General features: G+C 41.0%; 1 gene segment (V, D, J or C); it reads right to left on the minus strand.

Annotated features, from left to right (window-relative positions):
* Window positions 1-7,529: 7,529 nt before the first annotated feature.
* Window positions 7,530-10,926, minus strand: LOC114921381 (immunoglobulin lambda constant 6-like). The segment is given in 3 exon segments: window positions 7,530-8,423; window positions 8,552-8,860; window positions 10,598-10,926. Coding segments are annotated over 3 exon segments (540 nt in total).
* Between the last annotated feature and the right edge of the window lie 4,754 nt (window positions 10,927-15,680).

Below are 15,680 nucleotides of genomic sequence, written 5' to 3' on the forward strand. Positions count from 1 at the left end.
GAAGTGGGTATACTCTTTTTACCCACAGTGTTTTTATTAAGTGTCCATCCAGCAGAGGATAAACAGCCTCTGTTATAAACAATGACATGTAAGACTATTCTCACAGATTAAGTTAGCACGTACTTGCAAAGCCGAGACGGAGTAGGAGGGTGATCCCTTCACCACCCTAAGAACAAAATGCAGCATACTACTGAATATAGTCAGTCAATCAATGGTGTGAATCAAAGGAGATTTATGGGCATACTCCGTATACTCTGCACTACACCAGTGCTTCCAACCCTCTTGATGTGATACCAACCACGTTTTTACTCAAAGGAATGGACTCTGTCGGGCCCTGGCTGCTTTCAATTTTTAACAGTTCTCTGTCCAAGGGTTGGGTCCTTGACTATTTTAAAACTACCTGAGTACATCCACTGCTGAAAAAACTTGGACTAGACCCCCTCCCTGCCTCAGAACTACAGGCCAATTTCAAAAATGCCTTTTAGTTCCAAGATTTTAGAAAAGATTGTGTTAAAACAATTTCTCGATGTGCTGGAAAATAATTGCATTTTTGAAAAACTTCATCAGGTTTCAGGAAATTTCACAGCACCGAGACTACCTTTCTTAAGGTAAAAAATGTCCTTATAATTACAGACACAATTGATCACAACATCCTGTTGAACAGACTAAAGCACTGGGTAGGGGTTTCTGGTACAGCATTAGACTGGTTTAAATTGTATCTGTCCAATAGAAAGTGCTGTGTGTCTGTTAATAACTTTGCTTCAGCCTTCTCTAGTGTGAAATATGGTGTGCCGCAGGGGTCGTCTCGGGGGCCATTTTATTTTGCCTATACATGCTCCCCTTAGGGCATATCATAAATAAACACAGTGTGTTATTTCATTTTTATGCTGATGATACGCAGTTGTACCTGCCCATTAAATCTCTAGACCAAGGTATGCCGAGTTCTGTTAAAAACTACCTGTCTGAGATTAAGAGCTGGATGTCAAGTAACTTTCTGCAAGACTGAGATCAATTTAATTGGACCACAGCACCTTACTAAGCAAATACTGCCATCTGCTGGTCCCCTAGTAAACCATATCAACCCTGCTGCCAAAAATCTGGGTTTCTGGTTTGACAGCAACTTACATTTTGAGCAGCACACAACAAAGCTTGTACAGTCTTGTTTTTATCAGCTCAGAAATATCTCAAAAATTACATCAATTTTAACTGTTAAAGACACAGAGACGATTTTACATGCTTTTATCTCATCAAGTCTTGACTGCTGTGACAGCCTTTCTACTTGCCTGAACCAAAAATCTAAAGATCATCTCCAGTTGGTACAGAACTGGCTGCCAGGCTTTTAACCAGAACCAGAAAGCATAACCACATCACTCCTGTTTTAGCATCTGGGAGATCAGGTCAGCCGAATCAGTCATCTCTTTTAAGTCCCTTCTTAAAACAAACTTTTACTAGCGAGCCTTTCCTGAGTTTAGTTGATTTTAAATTGTTACTTAATTTCACCTTTTAAAATTATTTTAAAAGACACACACACACACACATACACACACACACACACACACACACACACACACACACACACACACACACACACACACACACACACACACACACACACACACACACACACACATACACACACACTTTTAGGCTATATATCGAGCAACAATGTGTTAGATTGTAACAAAATGTATGTATAACTCTTTTTGAGATGTATATCTAGCCTAATGTTTTGATTATTTAGGGCCAACGTTACAGCTTCTATCCTCCTAATGTTACCTGCTGCATGGCTGTTGAAGCGCAGGCTGAACTGCTGCATTACTGCTAGGAAGGGGCAGAGGGTCAACTGTGGGCTGCTGACTGATTTTGAAACCAAAATAGTCTATTTTAGGGAGCTTTGCTACCCTCTCTTCCTGTTCCTTTCTCTCCTATCAGTTTTGACTTCCGCTTGAAATTAATTAAATTAATATTGATATTTTGTTTTCTATGTTTGTTCTATTTTTTTCTAACTTGTGAGCTATGGGACACTCCTGAATTTCACTCAGGAGATGATTAAAGTATTTATCTATCTATCTTGAAAGGCATTTTGAATCGCTCATTCATCAGAGAGGTGCACTGTGCTCACCACCAGATTTTGGCCGTAACAAGCTACATGACATGATCACATTATTACCCAGCAACAGTGTTGGGAGTAACACGTTACAAAAGTAACACAATTACAGTAATGCATTGCTTTTTGCTGTATCGCAGTAATATAACGCATTACTAATAAAATTTCGGTAATTTTATACCCGTTACAAATCTCAGTAACTCGCGTTACAATGCATTTTAACCTGAGATGTGTTGTTTTTTAAGAATTCACCAACACCGCGACTCTGCAAGAGACAGAGAAAAATACAGCGAATAAGAGTACTTCCTGTTCCTGTCGCTAATTCCGCCGTAAAATAACAAGAAGAAGAAGAAGAAGAAGAAATTCGCTAAGATGACAGAGACAGATTCAACATCAAAGGACAAGAACATTATTGTCAAGTGCAATCTGTGTGCGAGTGCGACACCGAGGGAACTTTCTACATCCAAAAACAGCAACTTGAAGAAACACCTGGACCGGTGCCACGCTAACACCAAGTTGACAGAGAGAGATGCAGGCGGGAAGAAGAGAAAGAGAGCAGAGGACGAAAGTGCGGGAAAGAGTCAGACAAAGCAGCAGAAATTAAGTTTCTCTCGGTCTGCCGTGCTACTTGAACCAAGAGAAGTGAGGAGACAGGTGGCAGAGTATGTGGTGGAGGATATGCAGCCTCTGTCAACAGTGAATTCACCAGCTTTTAAAAAGTTTGTCTGCAAAATCCTCACCAACGCCAGCAATGACAAGGTAAGCTAACGTTGTCATAGAGAGTGGTTCATATACAGTATAGTATAGGTCACTGGGTCATGCAGCTATCTAGCGTGTTATTATTACAAACAGCAACCTAAACAGCGACATAACGCTAATGTATATACCGGTAGGGCTTAAAGTATTCTGGCACCGTGCCGGCGTATGGCTGAGACTGAGGCTCATACAGATCAGATTCCTGCTCTTAAATGTGCGGTGGAGAAGTTTTTGGTTTAGAAGTGATTTTTGTAGAGACGGTCACAGTAGAAATGTCGCTAGCTGGCAGCTAAAAACACAGCAGAGCTGACCGGAGAAACATAATATGACAGAGAGCTGTACCTGTGTGAGCTGACCAATCATAGCAGACTGGGCTTATCTGGGGGGGGGGGGGGCCTTAAGGAGGACTGGAGATATTCAAAGTGTTTCGGGCAGAGGGTGAATGTCTCAGCTGCTTTTTAGTCAAACACATAAGTTGTAATTATAGTGTTGCAGTATTGTTCACAGTTGTGTTGAAAGCTATTGCACTGTTACTGTTTACGTAAAGTATTTTCACATATAGTATTTGAAAATAAATGGTGCAAAGCACATGCTGTTGTTGAAGAGAAGTGAATCTGTACACTTCAGGCTCAGGATTTCTTTTTTTACTTTAACCCCTGTACCAGTATCCATATATAATTAACCCATTTAAACACAGCATGAGTTTAACATGGAGTTATCTTCATTTTTCAGCATGTACTGCCAGACAGAAAAACATTTGCCAAAGATTTGGATAAGGCAGATGCTGTCATGGAAAAGGAGCTGAAGAAAACACTGGATGCCCAGCAGTATGTATCAACAACAGCAGACATATGGAGTGCCAACAACAAAAGTTTCATGGGGGTGACTGTGCACTGGATCGATGCAGATGCCTTGACATGAAAGAAGGCTGCGATAGCTTGTAAAAGATTTAGGGGTCGACACACATACGACGCAATTACAACAGAGCTAGAGGACATTTTTTCTCAATATGGACTGACCAACGATAAAGTGACCGCATGTGTGATGGACAATGGGAGTAACTTTGTGAAGGCGTTCAAGGAGCATCAGCAGCAGCAAGTGGAGTCCGAGGAAGAGGTGGAGGGTGATGGCGAGGTGGAGTTCACAGACCTTCACAGTGTGCTTACTGCCGATGATGATACTCAGCATGGGCTATGTGTACTGCCTCCCCACCATGGATGCGCAGCCCAAACACTTAATCTAATTGCGAACAATGAGGTTGTTAATTGGCTGGTATTTAATCCAGAATCTAGAGCTGTGTATCGTAGTGCTACAGCCAAATGTTCAGTGCTGTGGACAAAGGCCAGTCACTCCACAGTCGCATCAGAGTGCCTGGAAGAGGTCAGTGATAGGAAGTTGATTGTCCCCACAGTAACACGGTGGAACTCATTCTATAACGCCTATGCTCGGATCACAGAAATGCCCCTGACTGACATCAATAGTCTCTGCACACAGCTTCAGATTAAATGTATGAACGACAGGGAATACCAGTTTCTCAAGGAATGTTGTGCCATTATGAAGCCTTTCACAGTCGCACTGGACATCCTACAGGGTGAGGACACTTGTTTTTATGGAACGCTTCAACCAACGCTAGAAGTTCTGATGGCCAAAACCTTAGTAATGAAAAATGGCCTATCACAAATGACCACTGGGCTGCCTGAGGTTATTGTGGGAGCAATCAAAACTCGATTTGCCACCACAATTGATTCCAAGGATGCACTTCTGGCTGCTGTCTCCCTGCCAAAGTTCAAGCTGCGCTGGGTAAAAGAAGGAGCCAGAAGAGACCACATCAAGTTCCTCCTCACAACGGAGTGCCGCTCCCTAACAACAGAAGAGCCTACAGCCCTGATGCCCGATGCCCCTCAACCTGCTGCTACCAGCGAGGATGACTTTTTTTCCTTTGATGTACAGCCCAATGCCACGGCTGATGTGCCCATGTCAGTGGAAACAGAGGTAAGTAGGCTATGGAAAGGTCCAGGCCATAAGTGTCTTTATACTTCTGTTAATTTTACCAGCCTTCTTTGGCTGTATGCTACCTCTGTTGTATAGGCTATTTGGCTGTAACAGGTTTCCTGTTTAGCCTTCATTTTTTATTTTCAATTTTCTCATGTGTGTTTGATTTATTTTTAGTATTCTTGAAAAATGTGGTCATCAGCTAGAGTTCTAGCTATAAGTTATTTAAATTTTACCAGCCTTTGTTTGGTAGCCTATGTATTAGCCACTTCTTGGCAAATTGGCCTTTGTTTTATTGATAAGCAGTTGATAAGCAACTCAAAAGTAGTGTAACACATTACAATTCAGAGACAGAAATATTGTAATGTAACTAATTACTTTTAAATGACAGTAACTACTAATATATAATGTGTTACATTTTGGAAGTAACTTGCCTAACACTGCCCAGCAATCATCACAGCATATTTGGATATGACGAAAATATCAAATGAAATATTAAATTATTCATTTAATGGAATTGTTTTATATAGTCTGTTTATAGTTTATGTAGAATAAGAACATCATTTTGTTCTAGACTGTGACTGACTATAACACTCAAAAGAAAACCATGATGGAGATCGGTCTGCCTCTTCAAGTCACTATATAGCGAATGGCACCATTGAATTGTTAACATGTGCTTCTCTGGACTCAAATGTATCTCTGACAAAACGGTTTAATTAACATTCATGAAGTCAGAATCTAGAGGGGGTCCACTCCTCTTCCTCCTCCAGGTTCTTCAAACTGGTTTGTGTATGTTTAGTGTTTTCCTCACACCAACAGCTCTCTGCACTCATTCTTATGATGCATTCATCACTGATCTACCTGACAGTGTTTTTTAAGTTTACAGTTTTGTTAAATGTGTCACTCTCTTCATGTCCCCTATTTTTTTTTAAAGCAGGATCTGCCGTCATTTCCTGTTGTGTGTTTTTACTCCACTAGATGTCACAGTGGTTGAAGCAGCCGTGAGGTTAGCGCGTCACCATGATATTCCTGCACTTACTCTGACTAACCAAAGGGTGGTGCTCTTTCTCCTTAATGAGTCCTGTCAGCATCAGCAGCAAACACAGACATCTTCCATCTGATCAAGAATTCGTTTTCAATTTGAGTTTCTCTGAAGTCTGCATTCTGTCAAATAAAAAAATGAAGTTTATTTGTGACTTTATGCCTCTGGACTCTCTTCTGTTACACCTCTATCTCAGTGGAAAACTTCTTGCAGACTCAGCGAGAATTGAAATCCAGCAGAGGGAGGGAGAGGAGTCGATGAGTTCATACAGCAGCAGATATGTTTCTGTTCTCAGAGGTTATCAGGACTTATAAAACAATAGATGATCAAACACAGCAGACGAGCTCTGTGGGTTTCCTCTTTGCAGCCTCCTCCTCACCGTTATCTTAGGTTTTTCATATTAATAACACAACGACAGTTACAACCTTTGAATGTGGTTTAATAATTGTTCCAGGAACTTTAGTTTGTGCTGAAAACTTTCTCATGTCTAATCGTTGGTATTAATCTGTGAGAGAAAAACTGTTTTATAATGAACTCGGAAACTGAGACACTGATAATGTGAAACTTCTCTAATAATCTCTGATACTTTTCAAAAATAAGATCACATTTAATCTTTAATGGAGTGAGCTGTTGGTGTAAAAATAAACAGAAGAGAAGGAGGTAGGAGGAGGGGAAAAAAAGAGAAGAATGACATTAAAAACAAGAAATCTTAACAATAATAATAAAAAAATGTATATCCACTTTAAAATATTTAGCTGATAAATACTGAAACCTGATGAAAGTCAGGAATTCTCATTTCCAAGATGTTAAAAAGGAACGATCACAGCAGACAGTATTGTCCCGTCTATATGGGTCTTCATTTTGATTTCTTTTATACAACTACAAAAAAAGTAAAATGAGCCGTTCATTTAAAAGAAAAAACCCAAGATGTTTTTGTTTTTTTTAAAGTACATTTTCTAGAAACACAACTGGTTTATTGTGTGAGATTATAAAGGCACTAATGTCCCCCATAAGAAAAGCAAACGATGCTACTGTTCGGATCAGGCCTGCAGTCACTGACCTCTATAATCACATTTAAAATCTAAAGAGATCTTCTGAGTTTTATAGTGAATTTACTTAATAATCTCAAGAACTCTGAGTTTGTCTTTGGAAATGTTCCCTTTTCTGTTTTTTGTTTGTTTTAGAATGGCTCTGATACGCCGTAGTACTTTTCTGCTGTCATGTGTGAAGCTCTTTGTTCTCCTTGTTTGAAAAGAGCTACAAGAATAGAGTCATAATTATATTTTTGTATTATGCACACGAGGTACCCTCCTTTTTTTGCATTACTTTGCGTTGCATTAGAATCATTCATCTTACATCTAAATGTAAAATGAAGCCATCGCTGTCACTTTTTGACACCCAATAAAACGGATTGAAATGCGATGAAATGAAGAAGGTTGGAGTCGAACCCAGGCCGCCGGCCTCGAGGGAAATAGCCCTTTACATGGTTCTTAACCACTGGTCTACGCAGCAGCATGCACTGAAAACTAATAAAGTATAAAGTCGGGCTCAGAAGGTAAAGAGAAGTCTTTGTTCAGGATTCATTTAAAATCAAAACATTGTTTTGTTAATTATAGAAACGACACAACAATGTTTAATATATGCAACTTTATTCTTTCAGCTCGTCAGTTCAACATACATTTTTTTTTATTGCATTTACTTTAAAAAAACAATATTTTTTACAGGCGCACTGTGAACTAGCTAAAATGTAAAATCACTATATTTTAAATACATGAGATCTTCAGGAACTTCTGCCTAAATTTGTGATTCTGTATTGATTTGTTAAAAACATTTTATTGTAAATTAGCAGAAAAAAAGCAATCTATGTAAAGTCCCTACCAAAACAAAAACGTTTTAAATCCTCCATAAACGAGAAAATAAAATAAGAAAAGCACACAGCATGTTTTTTTCATCTTTCAGCTTCAGCTCTCCACTGAAGGAGCTGCTATGTCATGTTTTGTTTCTACATGTAAACAAGAATATCATCAGCGTAGAGCTCTACATCAACACTGACACCACCGTTTAAAAGTTTACTTTTCTTTGTGAGCTTTTTGTTCCTGGTCAATGTGTGTGCTTGTATTCATATCTTCCTGTACATTTTATTCTCTGTGGTGTGTGAAACTATAAAGAGAGCTTGTTACGAGAGACTGAGGGCCTGATTAATTAAGAAAGCATCTTAGCCGCTAATAGCTCTAAACATTGCGCATCATTTGCTAAAGTATTATACAAAACAATAACATTTACTGTATATAATATAGGATTTGTTTTACACTGCTGCAAAATGTTGTTTGATCATAATTGCATATATATAGTCATGATTGACATTTTTAAATTCATCTAAGTGATAAAGGAGATACATTTATGAGATGTTCCTGAGGACGGTCAGCAGGAAGAGTCCACAGCAGTACACCAGACTCTTCACTGTCAGCACTGTGTAGAGCAGCAAGAGCAGCTTCACCTTGTATGGAGACGGGACAGAGGGATCCGCTGCAGGTGATGGAACAGAAAAAGAATAAAATCATCAACAACGTCAGTCCTCTGTTTTTCTTTCTTTTAACAGAGTCACTAAATGAAGATGAATCTACGCTGCATAAAGTCACCAAAGCCTTCATTACCTGTATCTATCAGAGCCTCCACTGTTCCCCCCTCGTGCTGCACGTAGCAGCTGTATTCATAGCTGAACTTTGTCTGATAGATCTGTAAGACGGAGGCAGTACATCCAGACTCTCTGAGCTCCAGCTGCTGTCCGTCAGCAGAGGGCAGCTCCTCTAAACATCCGCTCTCCGTTTGTCGTCTCCAGGAGATTCTGACCACAGGAGGAAACATGGCTGAGGCCAAACACAGCAGGGAGCTCTTCTCCTCCAGCCGGCCTCTGGATGCTGCCGGGTACACGCTCACCACGGGCTTCACCACCTGCTCCTCGTCTTTGAAAGAGAAACAAGTAACACACACAGAGTCAGCAGCATTAACGGCATTCAGTCTGATCCTAAACCTACATGAACTCTGGTCTCTAAAACACTCATGACTACAGCTCAGTAAAAATTAAGACACATTAATCATATGATCTCTATTATGGTAAATACATGAATCTGTTTATTAAAATAGCAGGTGTTGTCACAATAACATTTTAAAGTTTAAAACATTGAAGTGAAATTAAATCCATAAAAATAAAAACAAAGTAGGATTATAGCAGCAATAGAATATCATTTTAAACTTTGTTATATTTTGTATTTATACATTAGATTATATTTTATCATGCAGTTTATAATTTCATTAAAATATATTTCCATACAATTTAAACAACTCTTATCTTTATCGGGGTTTGCATACAATTATGAATTACATATTAACCTTCAAGAAAACTTTTTAATCATTTTGAATAAATTAAAAACTAAATATGTATGAATATATTTAAAACCATGTTGTTTTCTCTAATTAAAACAGTGTTTGTTATTTATTAAATATTCAGTGTTATGTTTAGAAATGTCAAATAAGGTCAAACTTGATTTACAAACTAAAGACAAAGGTTTCATAAATCCCAGAGAAGACATTTAAATAGACGTATGATAACGTGTGGTATCAGACAACATATAGTTCAAATGATTGTCTCTGAAAAACAGTTTTTCATTCTGTATTAAATATATATAATGATATAAATGTGAATCATTTGAGCAAGTTTATTTGTCGATTCACACAGAGAAGAAGTCAACGTGTGATAACAAAGAGTGGGCTCTAGACCTGCTCTTTTTAAAGTGTCTTCAGATAACATTTGTTAGAAATCAGAGCCATACAAAGAAAGATTGATGAGTTGATTCACACAGTTCAAAACAGAGCACTAACAACATGTTCAAGTTTGAGCCCAACAATCATTGGTTTGACTATTTGATCCTTTTTAAAGCGTTTCATTCAAACAAAGTCTTTTTCTTCTAATGTGGCTTTCTAAGTCGTTAAAGATCAGAAACTCTTTGGAGTCGCCTCGTCAGTCGCACTTCTTGTCCTTAAACCTTGTTAGTTATTTTTAATGAACCTCTTATTGAGCCTCCAACTCTTTAACGTTTACATTTAATATGGCCTTGAACCCTGATTACGTTTAAAATATCATTTAAATATCTGTTTGAAGACACCATCAAATCAAAGAGCTTTATTTTACAGGTTTTTATTTCAGGATCATTCAAATGTTCTTTAAGATAAAGATAAGATAAGATATACTTTATTCATCCCAGCAGGGAAATTTAGGTGTTTCAGCAGCCAGCATACATACAAACACACAACACAACACATATATACATACATATCCCACTCATACAAAAAAACATGAGCCCACAATACAGTTTGATATATGATATATGCAACTCAGGCTAAAGTTTAAAAGTTTAAATGTCTTGTGTCCTTACTTAAAGGGGAGTCGTTATAAAGTGCAAAATGTATCGTTTTATTGTCGTTATAAATTTACAACATATGAAACAGAATAACTTCCTTAACTTTATATATGTGTTGAGATTTGAACATCTTAGAGGAAACATCTTTTTATGTCTCAATAGCTGCACGCCTTAAAAAAAATCTCCTCTTATTATAAAACTTTAATAGTTAATGACTCAAGCAGGAAAAGGTAATTAAAGTTACATTTCAGACGACTGAAGGAAATCAAAGTTTATTCTTACCTGAAACAAAGAGTCTAGTTCCAGAGCCAAAGATCAAATAACGTCCCCCACAGTGAAAAGACGTGATACAAAAACCTGTCTGCTGGTGAACTACACAAATCATGAACCAGGATCAAACCTCAAACACATTTCTACTTCAGCGTCTCTTCCTCTTTTTCTTCCTCTCAGAATGTTTCTCCTTTAACGGTGATGTCTGTTGTTTCATTTGTTAAGTCCACAATGTTTGAACTGGAGCTGAAGGATGGATGAATGGACTGGTTTGAAGTGTGGTACAGACCTTCTTGGTCCCCTGAGGAGGAAATAAATGAATTCACTTTGTTGATGGAGCACTGGGGATGAACTGAGCTCTCTGTTCTTTTGCTAGTTTCATTCATGATCTCATGATAGAAAGCTGTGTTCTCACTTCACTTTGCCATCGAGCACACTGATATTAATACAGACTGTCCAGTGTTTATTACCCACGTAGTACAAAATGTAGTTATTTGATCCAGCAGAGTTTTTTCTTATCTCACCACAGCAGAATATTGGTCATTTAGAGGCGCTGTAATAGAGATGATGCTGGACCTATAGCTCAGATCAGCAGAATTATGCTTGATTCCTCACATACATTTTCTGAAACACATCATTTTCTGAGACCAGGGGCGTCACTAGGTTTTAAGGACAGGGGAGGCTTAGCCCCCAAGAGATGCATAGGATGTGAGCCAATGTAGCGCTCGAGCACAAAATTTCACAAACAGCTAACAAAGACTGAGAAATTATTTATTATTATTATTTCAGTCTGTTTTTTGAATACAGTACAAGAACAAACACAGGTTTGCACAGTAACAGTATATTTACAGCATTAACAATAAAAGTAAGCCAAGTACACCATTTTTAAATAACATGGCTACAACTGCGAGTTACTTAGTGGGTGGAAGCATCAAAGAATGCCGTCTGTTTTTAAGGGTGGCAAATCGGTCTATCACTCTGTTGTGACTCATGCTGAAGCGTGTCTGTTTCAATTGACATGACTGCAAGACTGTTAAGTCTTTTCTGACCCATTGTTTGATGCAGCCAGGAGTGCAGCAGATGCAGTGCACTAAAGGACCTTTCACATGAGCAGCTGCTTACAGGCACTGTTAGGGCAACTTGTATGGTTGCCTTCAGAGAGGGAAACATGTCTGAATCAAGGAGGTTGTGCACAAACAACATATCTTTGGGTGAACATCCAGCCTCTGTTTTCCGGGCAAGAAAGTTTCTGGCCACCAGAACCTCCTCTGTTTTCAGGTCAATGCTGTAGTGTTTTGCAAGTTCATTCAAGTGTGATTCACTCAAGAAGTTCTCACATTTAGGACTGCATGCCTGGATGCCTTTTAGTAGCCCTGCATCTACACTGCAAAATCTTTGCTCAAGCTCGCCAACCATCCTATCCACACAAGGGAAAAGTAACTCTCTTCTCAATGTGTCTGAGTTGTTCAATTCAGTGCATGAACCTGCAGTTGCCTCCAGCACAAAATCCTCCATTTTCCTCTGTTTATTCCTTGTCTTGGCACCTGGTTCAGGGATACTGTGGGTGTGGCACAGGGCTTTGGTTCTCTCATACAGCTCTGTGGCAAATGCATCTGTGTGTGTGTCACACACTGCTTGTTTGCAGATCAAAGCCTCTACCAGGTCTAAAGTCTCTTTCTGAAGGAGCTTGTGGAGTCCTTCAGTTACAGACAGAAGTGACTGAAACATCAGTAGTGCATAGACTGCTGAGAACTTATAGAGCTTTGCTCTGAGACCAACAGCTATGAGGGATCCAATGGCAGAAAGGCACTCCAAAATGGCAGACAATGTCTCAAGAACTGCACTGATTGATCGCAACTGACATGCCCAGCAAGTGTTTGAAAGTTGCACAAGCTCAATTGTTGTCAATCCAAGCCTTGTGTGAGCCTCCATGAACTTATGATGACTCACTAGGGAGGTGCTGAAGAAAGAGTACACACACTCCAACAAGCTGAAAAGCTCCACAGCCTCTGGGATGGCCTTGCAAGTATGGCACAACACCAGGTTAAGTTCATGAGCATAACAATGCACATAGCTTAGGCATAGCTTCAGGATGGAGCCTTCTAAAATGTGCTTGTACACCTCCAGTGGACCCACTCATGGCGGCTGCACCATCATATGTTTGTGCTACACACTTAAGCTTTGCAAGACCATTGTTTTGGATCTGCTGCTGCAGCTCATTTGCAATGGACTGGGCATCAAATGATTTTATCTCTGCAAGTGCTAGGAAACGTTCTTTCACTGCCCCCTCTGACACATACCTGACACAAACAGCTAACTGCTCTGATTTTTCATCCCTTGCCTCATCTGCCATGATGGCATAGATTTTGGACTTTGTCATTTCAGACACAATGACACTAATAACTTCCTGGGCACAACAGTCAATCATGTCATTCTGGGATGTTGGTGAGATATAATGAGCATTTGATGCACTTGAGGAGTGGTGTGTGGCTGGGCTGGCGCCTCCTGAAGTCGACAATGATCTCTTTGGTTTTATCGACATTCAGGGTCAGGTTGTTGGTTCTGCACCAGTCAACCAGATGTTTCACCTCCTCTCTGTAGTCCATGTCGTTGTTATCACGGATGAGGCCCACTACTGTTGTGTCGTCTGCAAACTTCACGATGTGGTTAGTAGTGGTCCTGGCGCAGCAGTCATGGGTCATCAGGGTGAACAGCAGCGGACTCAGGACGCAGCCCTGAGGGGAGCCGGTGCTCAGGGAGATGACACTGGAGGTGTTGTTGCCCACCCGCACAGACTGGGGTCTGTTTGTGAGGAAGTCAAGCAGCCAGTTACATAGGGGGGTGCTGAAACCAGGGGGGGCCAGTTTGCTCACCAGATGCTGCGGGATGATTGTATTGAACGCTGAGCTGAAATCCAGAAACAACATCCGCACATGTGTGTCCTTCTCTTCCCGATGTTTTAAGCCCAGGTGGAGTGCAGAGGAGATGGCATCCTCTGTGGAGCGGTTAGGGCGGTAAGCAAACTGGTACGGGTCGAATGTGGGGGGAAGTCTGGAGACAATGTGGTCCTTTACCAGCCTCTCCAAGCACTTCATCATAATGGGGGTTAGTGCTACAGGGCGGTAGTCATTGAGTGAGCAGATTGTGGATTTTTTAGGCACTGGTATAATTGTAGCAGTCTTTAAACATGATGGTACCACAGCCTGGATCAGCGAGGTGTTGAAGATGTCTGTGAGAACCCCAGCCAGCTGGTCAGCACATTCCTTAAGCACCCGTCCCGGTATGTGGTCAGGGCCCGCTGCTTTCCGGGTGTTCACTCTCCTCAGGGTTCTCCGGACATCAGCTGTGTCCAGGCTCATTGGCTGCTCATCGGAGCGAGGAATAGATTTCCTCGCTGGAGTGGTGTTGAGTGCCTCAAGCCTTGCAAAGTAGTTGTTGAGGTCGTTGAGGTCGTTGATGTTGTTGTCACAGGGGGGAGGAGTAGCTTTATAGTCTGTGATGACTTGTATGCCCTGCCACATTCGTCTGGTGTTCGTGGGGTCCTTGAAGAAGTCCTGCACTTTCTGACTGTGAGCACGCTTTGCAACTTTTATGGCACGGTTCAGGTTGGATCTGGCTGTTTTTAGTGCCACCATGTCGCCAGATCGCATACATCCTCTGGCAGAGGTGTAAAGAGTACTAATATATTCTACTCAAGTAAAAGTACTGTTACTTTGATAAAATTACAAGTAAAAGTACCAGTTTAAAAATGTACTCAAGTAAAAGTAAAAAGTAACTCGTTTAAAATGTACTTTGAGTAAAAGTTACTTAGTTACTTTTTTTAACAACACATCTCTCGTGTGTTATGAAAAAAGGACGAGAGGATATTAATCTCAAAGTTTTTTTAATTAAAGGCAAATCTTCTCTCTGTCTCTCTCTCTCTCTGTCTCTCTCTCTGTCTCTCTCTCTGTCTCTCTCTGTCTCTCTGTCTCTCTCTCTCTCTGTCTCTCTCTCTGTCTCTCTCTCTCTCTCTCTGTCTCTCTGTCTCTCTCTCTCTCTGTCTCTCTCTCTGTCTCTGTCTCTCTGTCTCTCTCTCTCTCTCTGTCTTTCTCTCTGTCTCTCTCTCTCTCGCTCTCTCCCTCTTTCTCTCTCTCTGTCTCTCTCTCTCTCGCTCTCTCTCTCTCTCTCTCTCTCTCTCTCTCTCTCTCTCTGAGTGGATGGTGAGTGAGTGGATTGTGAGTGGCAGCGTGAGCTTCGTCGTGAGTTTCAAACTTTTGAATGGTTGTGTGTTATTTTTCTTTCTTTCTTTAAGACAGTTAGTGTTTAGTAGTTTGTTGTTGTTTAGTTGTTTGTTTACCAGCTCGGCTGGGCAGCATGCCCGTCGTAGACATGGAGCTGGACTTTGAGAAGCTGACACGCCGACATGCAGTGAAGTTGGTGCAGGCTGTCAGCTGCTCGGTGGAGGAGGCTAGTTTAGCGGTTGGAGAGGTGGTGGGTTACGGCAGCGTGAGGTCTGCCTCCCGCATGAACGGGGCCATCGTTATTTTTTTAGATAGCACGGCTAAAGTGAACGATGTAGTCGAACAAGGTGTAGTCATTAAGGACACTTTCACCTCTGTTCTCCCCCTGATCAACCCTGATCAAAGTCACCATCTCTAACGCCCCCCCGTTCATTAAAAATGAAATGTTGGTTAAAGAGCTGTGCAGGTATGGGCAGGTAGTGTCCCAGGTTAAGATGGTGTCTCTGGGATGCAAGTCCCCCCTGCTCAAACACGTTGTTTGTCACAGAAGACAAGTTTTCATGGTCATGAAAAACAATTAAGATGATCTTAATTTGTCTTTTAATTTCAAAGTCGATGGTTTTAATTACATGGTGTTCGCAACATCAGCGACCATGAAGTGCTTTGGGTGTGGTGGAGAGGGACATTTAATCCGCTCATGCCCGGAAAAAAATGTTCATGTGCGGGGAAATGCTCAGGCAGCACCGGCTGCTGAGGTCACGGCGGCTGCTGTGACCCCCGGGCCGTCTGCTGTGACCCCCGGGCCGGCTGCTGTGACCCCCGGGCCGACTGCTGTGACCCCCGGGCCGGCTGCTGTGACCCCCGGCCGGCTGCGG

Source organism: Labrus bergylta, chromosome 4 (genome assembly GCF_963930695.1).
Source record: "Labrus bergylta chromosome 4, fLabBer1.1, whole genome shotgun sequence".
Classification (NCBI taxonomy): Eukaryota; Metazoa; Chordata; class Actinopteri; order Labriformes; family Labridae; genus Labrus; species Labrus bergylta.